Below are 18,740 nucleotides of genomic sequence, written 5' to 3' on the forward strand. Positions count from 1 at the left end.
TTGACTTAGGCCCTATTAGGCTCAATACAGGCCCTGGATCCAAAATCCAAAAAGATCATCTATTGGCCCCCTTCAAACTTTTCAACTTTTATATCTGAAACACTTTTCCAATAAACCAAGCCGTCAATTGACACTTAACAAAAATTAACACAATAACATTTAAACGACACCCAACGATAAAGGGATCATGGCGACACTTATTAAATCGACATAGAACATTAAAGGTTAACACTCTGTTAACACCAAACCAACATCCAACGATGAGGATCAATCTCCAACCTACACTAAACATTGAGGCTTAATCCCCAACCTACACCTATCATTGAGAGTAATCTCCCAATGTACACTCATCATTGAAGATTGAACCCACGATTTACCTAAACTTTAATGGTCAACACTCAATCTACACCTAAATTTAAGTGTTGACACTTAAGGGTGCAGTCCCATTAAGCACGGATCGAAATGACGGATCGGATTTCTCACTAGAATTGACTAGAATTGAGCGGTCCATTCCAGTTCTGTTCCGTAACAGTTTTCTCTACCAGTCCCATGTAGCAAAAACAGATCGGAACGTCGCTTCGGTCGCAGGTAAATGTGCCTTATTTGTCGATATTTTGTTATTTTGATGCGACTGAAGCAATAAACACACATTATTTGTGCAATTATCTTACCGATAACATTGTTGTGAGTACTCTGAAATACTGAATTGTAGGAGTAAAATATATTTTGTAACCAGATTCCATTCCGTTTTTGCTACATGGGACTAGTAGAGAAACTTTTTACGGAACGGAACAGACATGCGTGATTGAGTTGAGAGAGAAAATGTCAAAAAAACGTAAACAATACTTTGTAATATTAGACAGTTTTAACTTACGTTGGAGTGCGCACGTGCTCTCTGATTTGTTATTTTAACTATATACGTGTTTTTAGCGAAGTTGTATTGTTTGGACAATCTTTTCATTTCTACATCTATTTTATATATATCTAGACATCGTTCCATATCTGGATTTTGGCTTGCTGGAGGCACTACTTGTTGAAAAGGCTAGATTGAAAAAGAAGAAAAACTTTAACGTGGCTGTGTGAAAATAACATTTTAAAACACATAACGATGGATGAAAAAACAGTCTTATTAGTTATGTTAAAAATACTGCGAACGGCGAACAATTTACCAACTTGGCATGCTGTACCGGTGTTCAACAGAGTGCGAAAGCTATATTTAGGTTACATCGTTTTATTGCAAAAGCTGGAAAATATGAGAAAAAAACGGAAATTCTGGGTACGACCAATGTTTACGCACGAAATGAGGCATTTACAAGGTGCAAGTGACAATTTAGTCGTTGAGATGCAAATAACTGATCGTGAAAAGTTCTTCAATTATTTCAGAATGACTCCGGAAGTATTTGAAGAACTGCTAACGTTAGTTGGACCACGGATTCAGAAAGAAGAAGTTTGTCGAATCCCAATTTCAGCTCGTACAAGATTGCAGCTGACTTTGCGCTAGTTAGCATCTGGTGACAGTTTAGCATCTCATTCGTATGCATTTCGTATTGCATGCAATACAGCATCCAAAATCGTAAGGGAGACTTGCACTGCATTGTGGGAGGTCTTGAAAGATAAAGTTTTTCTGCAACCCACCGCTGACAATTAGCAACAGGTTGCTGACAAATTTCAGAAAATCTGTCAATTTCCAAACTGCATTGGATCTATAGATGGGAAGCACATTATCATTTAGGTACGTATTTGATACAACCATTTTTCATACATTTTTTAATAAATCTGACATTATTGTATTCTTGTTAATTGTAGGCACCACCGAATAGTGGCTCGTTCTGCTATAATTACAAAGGTAACCACAGCATCAATCTACTTGCTGTGAGTGATGCAAATTGTTGCTTCAGCATTGTGGACATCGGAGCGGAAGGAAGGCGTAGCGATGCGGGTGTATTTGCTAGCAGTGACCTTGCTCGCCTATTGGAAACGAAATCACTTCAACTGCCTCCGGACAGGCATTTGAATAATAGCGGATTCAAATTTCCATACGTCCTAGTAGGAGACGAAGCATTTCCGCTAACATCTTATATGATGCGGCCGTACTCTCGAAGTAGGAATTTAACTGTTACGAAGAAAATCTTTAATTATAGATTAAGTCGGGCGCGAAGAACTGTAGAATATTCGTTTGAGATACTAGCGGCAAGATGGCTGTTGTGCCTTTTTTGGGACACTGGGATTCGATCTGTCCAATGAGGAGGCGGGTGACAGTGTATTAACGCTCTTGGGTGCAATAAACTTAACTTTACTGATTACTTTGTCTTTACAACTTATTTCGTACAAGATCCGTTCGTCGCTGCCCGACTCCAATTGCCCTGTCGTCTCCTCTGGTCGCTTCCTTTTGAGTCTTCGTCCTGTCCTTCGATATCGCTGAGTTGCTCGATCGTATGTAGGCCGATCGCGCAACTTATCTCTTGCTGATTCGGCTTTGCGTAATTCTTTCGGGCTTTCGCGATCGCGTTCCCTATTGTTATTCTCGGTCTTTCTTAATACTATTCTTATTTTATTATTACATTAATTGGGGCTGCAACATCCCTCCCCCTTTGAGAAAAGGAAACTACGGTCTGTAGTTTTCGCTACAATTTTTTGCTGCTTATCCTATTTCTATTTTTATTAAGGCGGTTTATATTTTTTTTTGTTTTTTTGTTTCGGAGGTTACATTCTTCTTATGTTCTAGTATAGTATCGCTGAGTTGCCCTGTACGTGCGGTCGGGCGCTTGCTCGTTTCTTATGTCTTTTTATTACATAGATGATTATTCCTACTATGCTTAATATAATTATTAACGTAAGTGTCGATCCTACGGGATATATGACATAGGGATTTTTTATTAGGGTGTCTTGGGGTTTTTCCAATTCTTTATTTATGTTGCTTATTTCTAGACTTAATTCCATTAATTCGTTCGGATTCCTAATTACAGGTTCTAATCTAATTTCTTTTTTCGCTTGTTCGTTAATATTTTTATTTTTGTTTGTTAGCGTTAAGTTGAAATCGGCTAAGTGCATTTCTATTTGTCTCATAGTGGTTTTTTTTTTATAATAATGTCGGATGTAGTTAGTTTACAATTTTCGATTATACTTAGTTTCCCTGTTCTTTCTATTTCTATTTTTTGTTCTGCCTGTTCATTACATTGAATCGTCAGCTGTTGTTTTCTTGGCGTCGAGAATAGCCACGTTTGTGGTTCGCTTAATGTTATCCATAAGGTTACGTTTGACATTATTTGACGTTTCTCGCAGGTGTTTACATATCCTGGCGTTTTTACGTAAACTTGTACTTCGCATGGTGCATCGGCTTTTATAAAATATACCGGGTAGTTTCGGTTACATACATATTTTACTCCGTTTCGTTTACAGTCGTTTAAATCGCGTTCTTCTAGCGTTATGTAATTATGATTCTCTTTATCTATTGCTAATATGTTGTGAGTAATTCTTAGGAATGTGAAAATATTCGCGTGGTTGTGGACAGGTAATGGTGTCGCTTTTATTATTTCATACACGGGGTATGCTACCACGGGAAATTTGATTATTGTATAAATGTTCGGTTTATCATAATACGCGTTAATTTCTACGTAACTTTGTATCTCGTTCCAATTTTCTAATCTAGTTTTAAATGGAAAGTGGGATCTATGCGTCAATTGTGACGTTGCCTCTTTTAGTTCGGTTATTATTTTTTCTATTGGTAATAGGCGGGTTAGTATAACTCCTTCTCGCGAATATGTGAGGTAGTCTATCGTGTCTTTCACGTCTTCTATTAGATCCTCTGTAATTGTGGTTAGTATTAATAACTGTTCATCTATTTCTTCTCTTCTAGCGTACAGTGCTGTCTCCTACTGTATCCGTCTCGTGACGTTCGTCATCAATTGCTCGTTATGGTATAACGATTTTTCTAAGGCCTCCATGTGGCCTATTGTGGCATTTATCACCTTTAATTGACTTTTTGCGGTGTGCCGTAGAGTCTGTTGCTGATTTTGTATCAGTTCAAGCTGCTCTTGTATGTGTTTTGCGTCGTCGGCATCCATAGTGCCGAACAGCGTTTTGCTGATCGTGCCGATCGCGTCTATTAACCCTCGTTTATTATTATTTGTTTTATATATAGTCTGTAATCGCATTAATAGTTGCGTTAATTTTTTGTTATTTTTCTCTATCGTATGGAGAATGTTTTTGCACGTCTGCTGCGTGTCCTTCGCGATTATCGTTTCGCATACTTCTTCGGCTTGCTGTAGAAATTCCTGAAGTAGGTGATATCGGTTTCCTAGGGCTGCTACGTCGATTTTAATCGCTAGTTTCCATGTAGCTTCTACCTGTTGCAATTGTCCGGTTCTCTCAAAGTATATTCCCGGCTCGCTGCTGAATTGTCGTATTTCGTACGATGGTGCTGTCTCAGGTTTCGCTTTTTTCGCGAAGTGCTGGACGACGATCAGCGTCCTGTAAGATAAGGACTCATGTTACCTTTCTTAGAATTTTTACCTTGGCTTGATAATGCATTCTCCTCGCGTTTTTTTTCTCTCCTCGCGCGTTTAGTTGCTCTTGAGGCTTAGGTCTGAGCACATATTGTAACTTGTACGCTAATTGTAAAATGAGGTGCAGGCTGTGCGACCGTTTTTTTGTTCCGTCGACGTGCGACGCATGTTGGCGCACGTATTGGTTACGCGCTGCTCGTGCGGGTGCCGTGAGTGGGGGTGCCGCGCTTAGTGCGCGAATGGCGGCGAATTTGGGTGCGGGGTCGATGTCGCCCCCTCCCTCCTACGCGGAAGTGTTGCTAACACCCCCGGATATATGGATGCATCTCCTCTACCCCCTGGAGGTCACGTTGGACGTGGCCACCGGACGCCGTGTGGTGCGACGTGTTTGATGTTTGGTAAGTACTTATTATCTTATTTTCCTTAGTTTTTACTATCGCCTACTTTTTATTGCTTGTTTTTGTTCTTTTGCGCTGTTTTTACTGTTCTATAAAGGGCTTTAATCGGTTTACGTGTACTCGCGTGGTTTTCCGTCCCTTTTTGATTGTGTAATTGACGTCTGAATGTTTTTCAATTACTTCATACGGTCCTATCCACGAGGATTCTAATTTTTTTTATCTCCCTCTACGCACCGTTTTGTCGTGCAAGAGAACTTTGTCTCCCACTCGGAAATTAATTTTTTTTGTCTTCTTATCATACGTCTCCTTGGCCTTAGATTTTTCGTTTCGCAAATGTTCCTTTGCAACCCGTTGTGTCGCTCTTAATTTTTCTTTTAGCTCTTGCGCGTAATCGTCATACGTATACGTTGGTTTCGGTGGTTGCGACAGTGCCGTCGGTAGTGTCGCTCGGTGCCCGTATACTAATTCAAAGGGTGTAAACCCGGTCGCTGTGTGTGGCGTCGTGTTATACGCGAACATTGCGTATGGCGTCCATTTATCTCAGTCTGTCTGGTCCGCGTTAATATAATGTCGCAAGTATTCGGCTAATGTTCTATGAGAGCGTTCCAATGCTCCATTACTCTCGGGATGGTAGGCCGTTGTTTGAATTTTTTCTATCTTCAGTAATTTACACGTGCTTTTAAATATTTCGCTAAGAAAGTTCGTTCCTCTATCCGTCAGTACTTTGTCGGGGATACCGTATTCAAAGATAATCTTTGTGACAAATTCTTTCGCGATTGTCTTTGCTTTTTGATTAGGTACGGGTATCGCCTTACTGAATTTTGATAAATTATCTTGAAACGTGAGGATATATTTATTTCCGTTTTCGGTCACCGTCAGTGGTCCTACTATATCTAGCGCACATTTTTCGAACGGTTTGTCCGCGGTGTCTGTTATTACTAAGGGTGCTTTATTTTTTTGCGATAACTTGTTCTTCTGACATAGTTCGCATCTATTAATGTAATCTTCGACGTCTCGAGTTAATCCTCTCCAGTTATGCGTCAACCTTATTCGGTTTATGGTGCGTTCCACACCCTGATGTCCTCCTACAGGTGCATCATGGTATTCGTATAATATACGTTGCTTCTCTTCTTCTGTATATTTTCTTTCGCTCTCTTCTTCGTTATTCTCTTCCTTCTCTATCTTGTTGATGTCTGTCGGCACATGTCGACTCAGCGCATCCGCGTTTCTATTCTCTTGACCGGCCTTGTGTACGATAGTGTAGTCGTATTTTTCTAATTTCAATCTCCATCGGATTAATCGTGATCCGGGGTCCTTTACGTTAAATAGCCAAACCAATGATTTATGGTCTGTCACTATGGTAAATTTTGTTCCATAAACGTATGGCCGAAAGTGTTTCACCGCCCATACTATCGCTAGTAATTCTTTCTCGGTAGTATTATAATTTTGCTCGGCTTTAGATAGTACTCTGCTCGCATACGCCACGGGTTGATCTTGGCCTATCTTCCCCTGTGACAGTATGGTTCCTATTGCGTAATCTGACGCGTCGGTCGTTACTACAAATTCTTGGGAGAAATCCGGGTATTTCAATACCGGTGCTGTGGTTAGTTTTTCTTTAAGTATTGCAAATGCGTTTTGTTGTTCAGCGTTCCACTCGAATTTGATATCTTTTCTGGTCATTTTTGTGAGTGGCTTGGCAATTGCTGAAAAATCTTTAGTAAATCTTCGATAATATCCGGCTAATCCTACAAAAGCCTGGATGTCCTTTACTTTTGTTGGTCTCGGAAAGCTTTTTACTGCTTCTAATTTTGAAGGGTCTGGCGAGATTCCGTTTTCTGTTATTACATGTCCGAGATACGTCACTTCTTTCCGAAGGAATTCGCACTTATCGGGCTGTAATTTCAAATTATATTCTCAGTCTTTTTAGCACTTCAATTAATCTCTTATTGTGCTCTTGTAAACTTGCTCCGTATACTATTATATCGTCTAGATAGACTAAGCATTGTAATCCTACTAGTCCTGCTAAAACGGCTATTATTGCTCGTTGAAATGTCGTTGGGGCATTTTTCAGTCCAAAAGACATTCGATTATACTCGTAATGTCCGTATTGTGTCGAGAACGCTGTTTTTTCTTTATCTTCTTCTTCCATCGGGATTTGATGATATCCCGATGCGAGGTCTAGCGTGGTAAAGTATTTTGCTTTTCCCAGTTGGTCTAGGATATCGGTTATGTTTGGCAATGGGAAGGAATCTCCCTCCGTTAGGTCGTTTACAAACCGAAAATCTATTACCACTCTCAGTTTTAATTTTCCTGATGCGTCTCTTTTCTTCGGTACTACTAGCAACGGCGCATTCCACGGGCTCGTGCTAGGTCTAATAATTCCGTTTTTTAACATCTCTTTCACTTGTCTATTCACTTCTTCCTTGTGCTTTTCTGGCAAACGGTACGGTCGGACGTTGACCGGTACGCTGCCCGCCTTCGTGGTAATCTTATGCGCGACGATATCAGTGCATGTCAGTGGTTCTCCTTCCACGTGCAATACATCGCTGTAATCTCTGCAAATTTCCATAATAGTTTTCTTTTCTTCTTCGTTTAAGTGTTGCGTGCGTATCAATTTTTCGACTTTTTCGCTACGCGTCATTGTTTCTTCTACTTTGTTTACTTGGTTTATTTCTATCTGTTTTGCTTCTTCTTGCTCTAACTCTTCTAATGTTACTTGCGGCATTAGCAATTCGACTCTTCTCCGTCGTATTTAGTTTGCTTGCCGGACATAGAAAGTTTTCTGGCATCACTAGGCAATTTCCTATGAACACTCCTGGCATTGTCTCTTCTGCCTGTATTATTCCTAGTGAATTTTTATCGGTCGCGACTTGTACTATTGTCTCGCTTCGCGGTTTCAAAACCATTTTCTTATACGGGTATAATTTTAATGTGCTATTCCCTATGCGTATTGAGCTCGATTCGTAACTATATGACGCTCGATGTTTCTTTATAAAATCTACGCCTAGTATTCCGTCGTATTCTATCGGAAAATCATCCTTGACGACATATATCGTGTGCTTGATCTTTCTATCTTTCAAGTCAATAGTTGCTGTAAATTTTCCAATCGTATGGGCTTTATGACCTGTTACTCCTGTAAGGGCCATTTTATCCTCTTCTATCATTGTTTTGCCTTTCAAATGTTTTACTTTTATTATTGATACGGCCGCTCCGGTATCCAACAGTAAATTTAGTTTTTCGCGCTTCGTTTCTCGCATGGACAGAGTGATTAAGTCCAGCCCTGCATGCTTTCGCGGCTTGTTCGTCATGTGTGACACCTGATACTCTAACGCCGGTCGGCGCTGCTTTGTGTCCTCTTTGTCTTCCTCATCGCTATTCGCGGCTGAATTACTGTCCTTTTTTCTCGGGCTATTTGTTTTCGGATAAAAAATTTTATTTTGTCCTCGTGGATTATTAGGTTTGTTGTGATTCGTCCTTTCTTTATTTGGTCGACCATTTAACAGTTAACATTCTTCGCGCATGTGTCCTGCTTTCTTGCAATAATTGCAGACTTTATCTATCGCGTTTACGCGGGGTGTCCTATCGGGTTTCGGTAAGGAGAAACGGTTCGCATATCTATTGGTACGACATTCCCTTCCGAGGTTCCCGTATTTTCCGCATTTTTGGCATTGTAATATTGATCGGTTATCGCGCGGTTGCGGCGAGTACGCATAATTATTTTTGGGACGCGGCGGAAATCCACTCGGCCCGTTTACTTTTTCTTCGGCGCTCGCTCCGGCAATCGCTTCTTGCAATGTTGCGAAATGCTGAGCTCGAACAAGTAACTTGATCTCGTCTCTCAATCCTAATTGGAAATTCTGTAATGCCTGTTGTTGAATCGTTTCTAATATAGTTCGCTTGCTTTCTATGGTGTGATTTCTTCCCTCTATCATGGAGTCGTATTGCTCCATCGCTAGCTTATCAGCTCTTAATCCGAATGCTCTTGCATTTTCTCCGGGTTTTTGCTTGAGTGTATTAAACTCTAGTTGTAAGTGTGTTGTGCTTTTGCGGCTTAAATAGCAAACTTCTAATTCCTTCTTTAGTTGTGCGAAATCTCTTATCTCTCGCGTCTGAAAGTCTATCATCGCTCTTCCTTTTAGCTTTGTGCATAGCATTGCTTCTAATAGCGTTCCTTCTTTCGTAGGATTTATGTTTTTTATTGCATATGACGCGGCGCTTAAGAATTCTTGTAATTTACTCGAGGCTCCGTCGAACTCGGGTATCGTGTCTCGTGCCTCTTTTAAACGTAGATATCCGATTGCGCGTTCCGCTTGGTTCCGAATATCGTATGACGTTCTTCCGTACGTTACTTCGAACGGGAGGTTACTTGGCTCGCGTCTCGCGTGAAATTCGCGGTGTTCAGGATTCGCCGTTTCTAGTTGATTTACGCGATTTTGTAAGTTGCGGATTCCGTTTAATATCTCGTCGAGATTGGAATCTCTATCGTCCCGCGGCGGTCAGGCCCGTGCGGGTATCCGGTTACGGTGATTCGCCGGGGTGCCTCTTTGTAATAGCACTCGATTAAGACGGTTTATTTCTTCGTCTATTTCCTCTGGGGTTATCGGCGCGTTGTCATTTACGTTATTCGCGTCGTGGTTGCTATTTGTTGCTTCCGCCATCTCGATTACGTTCACGTGTCTCGGGGCAGAATAATACTCTTGCGGGTCAAATACGCTGCTGTCATACGAGGTCAATGAGAACTCTCGTCTGTGTGTTCGCCTACTGATCGTACTGTCCGCGTCTTCGGATTGTGCGTGTGCGTGTGAGGGGTGGAGTCTATTTTCGTCGGGGCAGTTATTTTGTTCTATTATTCTCGCGTCTAAGATTATAACGGAATCGTCGAATTGGGATTCGCGTTCAATTACGCTGTTCGGGTGTAATTCCGGTTCTGATTCGCTTTCGCTTGAGTAGTACGCGTCTAAATTTCTACGCACAGTTTCGCGATTGTCGCTTACGACTTCTTCGGTCGTTTGCACAGGGCTTAACGGTCTATTTCTACGCGCTCGTCGTGACGTCTCGCTATGGAGCCACGATTGGTTTAATTCCGCAGGTGAATTTTCGTTTCCCGACATCTACGGTAATTGCGCTTTACATAATTTGCTTAGTCGACTTACATTACGGTCGCTAGTCGCATGTTGCTGGTCGGTGCTTGTGCCGCCTTATCTGTCGGTGAGCCTCCGTTGAGGTAGGTCGGTGCCTTCTCGGGTTACGCTGCTCGCTTGTCCCTCGTCGGCCGCTACCGTGTTGTCCGCTGCTTTTGAATCTGGCTGCCGTGTCTCCGTTGAGGATGTTGCACTGCCTCACTGATTCATTTATTTTTCTGTTTCAGCTGCCGTTCCCGTCTTCCTGCTACTGGATCCCTCACGCTGCCACCATTTTGTTGTGCCCCTTTTGGGACACTGGGATTCGATCTGTTCAATGAGGAGGCGGGTGACAGTGTATTAATGCTCTTGGGTGCAATAAACTCAACTTTACTGATTACTTTGTCTTTACAACTTATTTCGTACAAGATCCGTTCGTCGCTGCCCGACTCCAATTGCCCTGTCGTCTCCTCTGGTCGCTTCCTTTTGAGTCTTCGTCCTGTCCTTCGATATCGCTGAGTTGCTCGATCGTATGTAGGCCGATCGCGCAACTTATCTCTTGCTGATTCGGCTTTGCGTAATTTTTTCGGGCTTTCGCGGTCGCGTTCCCTATTGTTATTCTCGGTCTTTCTTCATACTATTCTTATTTTATTATTACATTAATTGGGGCCGCAACATGGCGAATTTTTCGTCGGCCAATTATCGCTCATATTTCAACGGCTAAATTAACCGTTCAAGCTGCAACGGCTGTACATAATTTTTTAATGAAACACGAACTTCAATTAGAACTAACGGAAAGAATTTATTCTGTTTTAAGTGGCAATGATCGAAATGTAACGTCAACCGGAATTGAAAATGTACGTAATTGCAGTGCGCGAAGGAACGTTGAGGCTATACGAATTAGAGACTCTTTTGCTACGTATTTTGAAACTTCGAACCCACTTGATTGGCAATGGAGAAAAGCTCTAAACAATGAGTATTAAATTTCTATCATGTATTATGTATTATGTAAAAAGTGATCCTTCATGGAAAAACGCCCGTTGATTGTCGCAAAAATGCGTCGGATTAGTTGCTGCAAAATTTTGCGATTAACTCATTATTATAAGACAGAAACTCTACTTTTTTTTCTAAGAATTATAAATAAATACAAGATCGTACATCTCAATGTTTTGAACTTTACATACACATATATGTAATGTAACAACAAAACATTCATTTTTTTAGACCCCAATATGAACTACTCATCAGGTTTTATTGAAATAAAAATAAATGTTTTATTTATTTATTATGTAATGTATAATGTGTATTGGTAGAAAGATAAAAAGGTAATGATAATAGTACAAAATATAATAGAATAATAATATGAAAAATCTATCGCCTTTGATGTTCCGCCTCTGCTAATTCTTCGTTTTCTGCCCTGTGAACAAGACGCAGCAGCTCTACTTGCATTTGCTTTCTTTGAAGATAACTCAACCTACGGAGGATATCTCCCAACTGCTCCAAAAAATTGTCCACTGCATCCTTCTGCGGCGCATTTTCGCGAAGTAACTGCTGCAATATGTTGTTATGCAGTGCCTGCACATCGGGATCGTGCTGCTGTCTTCCTGTAACACAAAAAATTCCATTTAATGCATTCAAAGTAATGAATTTTCCTACATTTTCATACATTGTTAAACAAAGCTGAATGTCCATGAAAAAAGTAACACAATTATAATATGAAGATATATCAATTAATTATGAAAATCTATGAGACGTGTGTCGATTATCAATTATTCAAAATTAGCTCACTTTTTTTTCTCGTGGTCTACAATTAGCCGAACTTCCTGCTCTTTCAGGATTGTCTGGCGTGCTACAAGTTATTGGAGAATACACATTACATTCCTCGAATTCCAAATCGTTCAGGATCAGTGCATTATCTTCATCACGACATATGTTCTGTGGTAGAAAGCATGTTGTACTAAAATTGAACAGCAAAGATATGTAAAAAAGTGTACTTTTTTATATATATTAAAGCCTATATATGGAGAGGTAAAAGCCATAGTGCAAGTAGTGTAAATAAAATTTTTAAAATATTGATTTGTGTACCTAGATGCAATCTGTGCAATATATAAATTGCATCTATGCACACAAGTCAATATTAAAAAAATTTTAACTTACACCACTATAGTTTTTACCCCTCCATATAAGACAAGTTATTACGTACGGGGTTTTATGTGCAGCCTCGTCTAGAAATTGCATCCTTGAATAGAAGCGAAATGTACTTTTCTGCGGATGTCCCGCTTCCGCACCCGCCGCTGCGTACGTAACCTTTCATTTTTTTACGAGCTTTTGAATAGCAGTCCCTCAGGTATGTCCATCGAGATTTTATCCACGCTACATCTTTAAAACCTGAAAAGTTTAAATTACGAATTCAGAGGCGGAATTCTGTAAATCCTTAACGAGTTTTGATATCATTGCGCAGCTTTTTAACATATATAATACCTGCGCATATATAATACTAAAACTGTCGGAATTATAGAATCTCGCTACAGCTCGCTTACACGAATACAAACTTACATTAGCCCATTTGCGAGTGCAGATTAAATATACATTTATGAGTACATAAAACAAAATAAAATGATTATATATATTACCAAGATTATTAAAAACTTCATCCCACAATTCTCCTCGTACACAGGAGCTTCGCTTTTGAACTGGCAACTTTTGATTCCATAGACCTGGTCTCTGCTCTACGGCATCAATGAGCATCTCGTCCATGATGTCTGCCGAGTATGAAGTAGACTCATTGCTACTCTCTGATGGTAGTGCGTTTCTCTGCGTACTTTCTCCTACTTCCTTCAATCCTGTTTAGACATAAATTATATACTTATTAAATATATTTAATTTTTGCGCAAACAAATGTTGAAAGATATTTGCTTGCAAATAAAATTACTCATTGTAGCACGCCCCTTTTCGTCGACAACGAGGACATGAATACTTTCATCGTAGCTTTTGAAGCACTTATGGGCTTGAATCTCCGCACAGGATCCGTACATTATCTGCCCACAGTAACCGCATTTTACAGCCTGCAAATATAAACACATGTAACTACATGAATCGCATAATATTTGATATGTTGTTCGTATTGAAAATATCTATGTGCTGAAAATCATGCGGTGAAAACCATATAGAAAAACAATGTGGTAAAACCACATTGTGAAAAAAATCCATATATATGCGTTCAATAATATAAAAAAAGTATTACTGCCATGTGGTTTGTCGACATGTCCACAGATTTTGTCAATAGAGGTGTCAATTTCAGGTTTTTTTTGGTAAACAAACAAAACTATAATCATATAACCTATATTTAAAATTATTATTACCGGCCCTTTTTCATGATTGTTTGTACTCATATTGTAGAATTTTAGCTTGTTGTTATAACGTACGAAATCCTTTTAAAATGCACAAAACGCACACCACGTGAATTGGAACAATTCGGAGATGATATTTTTCCAATAAAACGGCGTTTTAAACCTTGCGCGGGCAGAAACACACCCACAAGCTCCCAGCCAGCGACCTCTACAGTAATGAAACTTACGATACATGAAAAAAATCTGCTTAATTTGCTCCTTCATAATATGCATGTTTCATAATTTGCTCCATTTTACTTTTTTTTATAAATAAATGATAAAGTTAGTAACAATGTAAACGTTAATATAAGCGAAAATTATTAGAATTTGTAGATTCGCAAGGTACAGAAAAATTGCTCCCTTTTCGTTTGAACTTGCTCCACCTTTACAAACTAATTATCTACAGTATTTATTAAGAAAAACGTAAATAATTGCTTTATGCAGTTCGGAGGTTATCAAGAAATTGTGCGCATGCGCAGTACTTAGCGCCTGCGCAACAGAAATCGAGCGCGCCATTTTTTAAATTATTTATTTTTCTTTAATTTGCTTTATACAGTTTGCGAGATATCAATCATTAGAATTTGTACATTCTCAAGGCACAGACAAATTGCTCCATTCTTGTTTCAATTTGCTCCACCTTTAAAAACTAATTATCTACAGTATTTATTAAGAAAAAAATAAAAATTATTGTTTTATGCATTTTGCAGGATATCAATCATTGGAAATTGTACATTCTCAAGGCACAGACAATTTGCTCTATTCTTGTTTCAATTTGCTCCACCTTTAAAAACTAATTATCTACAGTATTTATTAAGAAAAAAATAAAAATTATCGTTTTATGCATTTTGCGGGATATCAATCATTGGAATTTGTACATTCTCAAGGCACAAACAATTTGCTCCATTCTTGTTTCAATTTGCTCCACCTTTAAAAACCAATTATCTACAGTATTTATTAAGAAAAACGTAAATAATTGCTTTATGCAGTTTGGAGGTTATCAAGCAATTGTGCGCATGCGCAAAAGTATTTAGCGACTGCGCGACAGAAATCAAGAGCGCCATTTTTAAAATTGTCATTTTTCTTTAATTTGTTTTATGCATTTTGCGGGATATCAATCATTAGAATTTGTACATTCTCAGTGCACAGACAAATTGCTCCATTCTTGTTTCAATTTGCTCCACCTTTAAAAACTAATTATCTACAGTATTTATTAAGAAAAAAATAAAAATTATCGTTTTATGCATTTTGCGGGATATCAATCATTGAAATTTGTACATTCTCAAGGCACGGACAATTTGCTCCATTCTTGTTTCAATTTGCTCCACCTTTAAAAACTAATTATCTACAGTATTTATTAAGAAAAACGTAAATAATTGCTTTATGCAGTTTGAAGGTTATCAAGCAATTGTGCGCATGCGCAAAAGTATTTAGCGACTGCGCAACAGAAATCGAGAGCGCTATTTTTAAAATTGTCATTTTTCTTTAATTTGCTTTATGCATTTTGCGGGATACCAATCATTAGAATTTGTACATTCTCAAGGCACAGACAAATTGCTCCGTTCTTGTTTCAATTTGCTCCATCTTTAAAAACTAATTATCTACAGTATTTATTAAGAAAAACGTAAATAATTGCTTTATGCAGTTTGGAGGTTATCAAGCAATTGTGCGCATGCGCAAAAGTATTTAGCGACTGCGCGACAGAAATCAAGAGCGCCATTTTTAAAATTGTCATTTTTCTTTAATTTGTTTTATGCATTTTGCGGGATATCAATCATTAGAATTTGTACATTCTCAGTGCACAGACAAATTGCTCCATTCTTGTTTCAATTTGCTCCACCTTTAAAAACTAATTATCTACAGTATTTATTTAAAAAAAAATAAAAATTATCGTTTTATGCATTTTGCGGGATATCAATCATTGGAATTTGTACATTCTCAAGGCACAGACAATTTGCTCCATTCTTGTTTCAATTTGCTCCACCTTTAAAAACTAATTATCTACTAATTATCTTATTTATTAAGAAATAAATAAAAATTATTGCTTTATGTATTTTGCGGGATATCAAGAAATTGTGCCCATGCGCAAAAGTATTGGCTGCGTTCAGCAGAAGTCAGCGCTTTTAGTAAGCGCTTTGGGCTGATTGGATTAAATTTGTAGATCCAGATGAATAGTCCTATCTCAATTAAAATGTAAAGTCTAAAGGTGAGATTTCATGGGCAGTGAAATGCTGCAGCAGCGAGCCGCAGTTCTAAATTTCTTAGAAAATTCCTAGGAAATTACTATATTTCCCTAGAAATTTTTAAACTTCTCTAGAAATTACTTAGTAATTTTTAGGAAATTACTAAACTGCTGCTCGCTGCTGCAGCATTTCACTGCCCATGAAAACCCACCTAAGGGCCAAAGCATATATGACAGTCGTAGTCGTGGACGTAAGTAATGCTGTTGGTCGATTCTGTATTTTGAGACGAGGTGAAAATTACAAAAGTGAAGAGATTTACTAGATTTCGACAAATGAAATTGTAGATTCTCTAGTGAATTTCCTCACTTTTGTAATTTTCACTTAGGGTGCCATTACATGGAGCGCGGAAACGCGGAAACGCGGAAGCGCGGAAGACAAAATTTACTAGATTTCCGTCGATCTGTTCCGTCTGTTTTGAATGCCTTAATATTACATGGAGCATATTTTGAGCGGAAAAGCGGAACGGAGAATTATAAAATATTAATTTTTAACGGTATTTATTGATTAAAATGCTTGTATTCAATAGATAAGCTGAAAAGATAAGCATATTAATAAAAATTGCAATGAATTAAGTGAACACAATTTTAAGAAATGAATACAAATGTCTATTTGTCACTATACTGTTCCGCTTTTCCGCGCAAATTGTGCTCCATGTAATATAAGGAGAAACAAACTCGCGGAACGAACGCGTCAAAATCCGTTGTCAACGCGGATACAGTATACTCCATCAAATTTCGGAGCTGTTTAATCACATTGAAAAAAAAAGCTTTTTCTTCATACCTCGGTCGAAAGTACGTACTTTCGTCCCTAATAGCAGGGACGAAAGTTTAACATTTAATCCCTGTGAAAAGTACACGCGCGCTCTCTATAACTTTAAACCTTAACGCCCTTTAACCTTAAAAGTAGTTATCAATATTGTTCTGTCAATATGTCATCTGATGAATCCGTAGACGAGGAAGAAGTTATACGAAATTTCGATGCAGAAGCGCGATTGATAATAAATACAGATACGTTGCCAAAGAAGTCTGTTGATCGATACAATTAATCTTGTTTACGACACGTATAAAAAGTGGCAGATAGAACACAAAACTTCACTGTCAAACTGTGAAGAAAATAATTTGGTTGTGTATTTTAACTTGACTCTTGGAATGTATTTGATGCCTGCCCCCCCGACCAGCAGCACTCGCTTCGCTCGTGCCGCAAATGTCGGGGGCAGGCATCAAAAACATGCTTATTAACATTTAAAGTTAAAAAAAGTAAAATTAATAACGTACTTTCGACCGGCTATGAAGAAAAATCGTATACACTACGCGGGCCAAAAGTTGAAATCTCGGTCCTGCTCGTCATGATGCCCTCGGCTTCGCCTCGGGGCATCATAACGCGCAGGGCCGAAAATTCAACTTTCGGCCCTTGTAGTGTAATATACTATTACACATACTCTTCGATTACTTTATTATTTAATAAAAGTGGCAGTATAATATTATAGATCCAAACATCATGTTGATGGTTATTATGAAGTATATCTTATATGCAAGCCAGGGTACATACATAGGCTGCGTTAAGTACTGGCAGTGAATATCGAAACGCAGCCATACATACATACTACACGATAATAGCGGATTCCGCTTTTCCGTTCAAACATGCGGGACTCAACTCACGGAAACGCGGAATCTAGTTACTATTCTGTTCCGCGCTTCCGCGTTTCCGCGTTTCCGCGCTCCATGTAATGGCACCCTTAGTCCCAAGATACAGAATCTACCCCCTGGGTCTACAATGCGAGTCGCAAAGTTGTGAGTCGCAAGAATTGACCAATCACAGTCCATTCGCCTAACGTGCATGGACCGGTTCGGACGTGTTTCGCGCGTAGTCACGGACGACGTTTTAACGTGTTCGGACGTGTTCCGCCCGAACGTAAAGATTTTTTTAAAGTATTGCGACTGATACTGTCTGCTTGCATTTGCCACTTAGACCTTGCTACTCAACAATTAGTAATCAACAAACAGTGGAAAATACTGGCCATTTTGTCCTCGTGCTAGAGGCAGGAGCCATTAAACCCAAGAAGAAGAAGACCAATCACAGTCGAATTTGAGGAGAATAATCGACTGTGATTGGTCAATTCTTGCGACTCACGACTTTGCGACTCGCATTGTAGACCCAGCATTAAGGGTTGGCAGGAGTACATTTATTACTAGATCGTAAAATCCGTTTTACGGCCAAAATAATGAGAAAATCGCACTTTATGATATTCGTAATCAGCAGCATCGCCTTCTAGCCGCTACAGAGCGATTTTTTGGACAAATGGTCGAAATTTAAAATTTTGCGAGTTTTTGTATGGAATCTCAAAAATTTAGCTAAACTGAAGAATTACCCTTTTTTCTGCCAGATTCTTTCGTTTCGTGCAAAAACGCGTCGAATGAACCTAAGTTCATCGTTTTTTGTGCTGCTGTAGCTAAACTGAAGAATTACCGTAATGCGAATCTTTAAATTGTGTTGGGAACATGCTCTTTTCGGAGATTATACATCTATTATGGATCTAACAATAAGATGTAACAAAATTAAGTCTGAGATGAAGAAATGGAGTTGATGGTTGAACTGAATTGAGTTACTTACGATGGTTTGTCATGTTTATTACTTCTATTCTATACGATATCTAAAATTGTTGTTATTTTATATCCTGATGCAAAAGAATGGAGCAATAATTGATTATTGTTGTTGAGTTGTATAGATAAGCCCATTAAAGTGAACTTCTTTCTGGATCAGAAAAAAGTTTTATTTTTGGTGGAAAAACCAGTGTAGAAATAAAGTGCGTTTGCATCATGCCAACGGATTACTTTCGCGTTGTGAATATGCAAGGAGTTGTATTTGATAGCACTTTTTGGAGGATTCCTGTGGATTGCGAAAGAGTAACTCGGTTTAAGATTATTGTTTCAGATAAGTTTTACAAAATGGTCTTATTATAATTTTTATTCTTTAGATCTTATTTTGCAAACAATACTTTGTGTTATATTTTATTTTCAGTTGCAGTTTTCATGTTTTTTGTACAAATGTTTTCTGTATATGGTCCCAGCAAACGAAAAAAGATTGAAAA

The 18,740-nt window shown here is 38.8% G+C and overlaps 2 protein-coding genes and 1 pseudogene across 2 annotated transcripts; all 3 read right to left on the minus strand.

The window, feature by feature from the left end:
- Positions 1-3,656: 3,656 nt before the first annotated feature.
- On the minus strand, positions 3,657-10,638 carry LOC143894219 (uncharacterized). The gene is made up of 2 exons (XM_077400363.1): positions 10,057-10,638; positions 3,657-4,470 (listed from the first exon to the last, which is right to left on the minus strand). Exons 1-2 carry the CDS (start codon positions 10,074-10,076, stop codon positions 3,873-3,875), a joined length of 618 nt encoding a protein of 205 aa, XP_077256489.1. The 5' UTR covers positions 10,077-10,638; the 3' UTR covers positions 3,657-3,872.
- On the minus strand, positions 7,534-9,399 carry LOC143894224 (uncharacterized; annotated as a pseudogene).
- A 386-nt stretch (positions 10,639-11,024) lies between the features above and the next one.
- Positions 11,025-13,650, minus strand: LOC143894220 (uncharacterized). The gene is made up of 6 exons (XM_077400364.1): positions 13,386-13,650; positions 12,956-13,088; positions 12,657-12,866; positions 12,227-12,411; positions 11,812-11,980; positions 11,025-11,627 (listed from the first exon to the last, which is right to left on the minus strand). Exons 1-4 carry the CDS (start codon positions 13,413-13,415, stop codon positions 12,233-12,235), a joined length of 552 nt encoding a protein of 183 aa, XP_077256490.1. The 5' UTR covers positions 13,416-13,650; the 3' UTR covers positions 11,025-11,627; positions 11,812-11,980; positions 12,227-12,232.
- Positions 13,651-18,740: the final 5,090 nt, after the last annotated feature.

The sequence above is a fragment of the Temnothorax americanus genome, unplaced genomic scaffold (assembly GCF_048541705.1).
Source record: "Temnothorax americanus isolate GAGA-0224 unplaced genomic scaffold, ASM4854170v1 Scaffold132, whole genome shotgun sequence".
NCBI classification, from domain to species: Eukaryota; Metazoa; Arthropoda; class Insecta; order Hymenoptera; family Formicidae; genus Temnothorax; species Temnothorax americanus.

Excerpts from the sequence above, each read along its gene's own strand:
- LOC143894219 (XM_077400363.1), bottom strand. The coding sequence starts at position 10,076 with ATGCGACTAGCGACCGTAAT. Across the intron at positions 4,471-10,056 it reads ATGCGACTAGCGACCGTAAT|GACGCTGATCGTCGTCCAGC; the intron begins GTAAGTCGACTA and ends CTTATCTTACAG.
- LOC143894220 (XM_077400364.1), bottom strand. The coding sequence starts at position 13,415 with ATGAGTACAAACAATCATGAAAAAGGGCCG. Across the intron at positions 12,867-12,955 it reads AAAGGGGCGTGCTACAATGA|GATTGAAGGAAGTAGGAGAA; the intron begins GTAATTTTATTT and ends ATGTCTAAACAG. Across the intron at positions 12,412-12,656 it reads TGAAGTTTTTAATAATCTTG|GTTTTAAAGATGTAGCGTGG; the intron begins GTAATATATATA and ends TAAACTTTTCAG.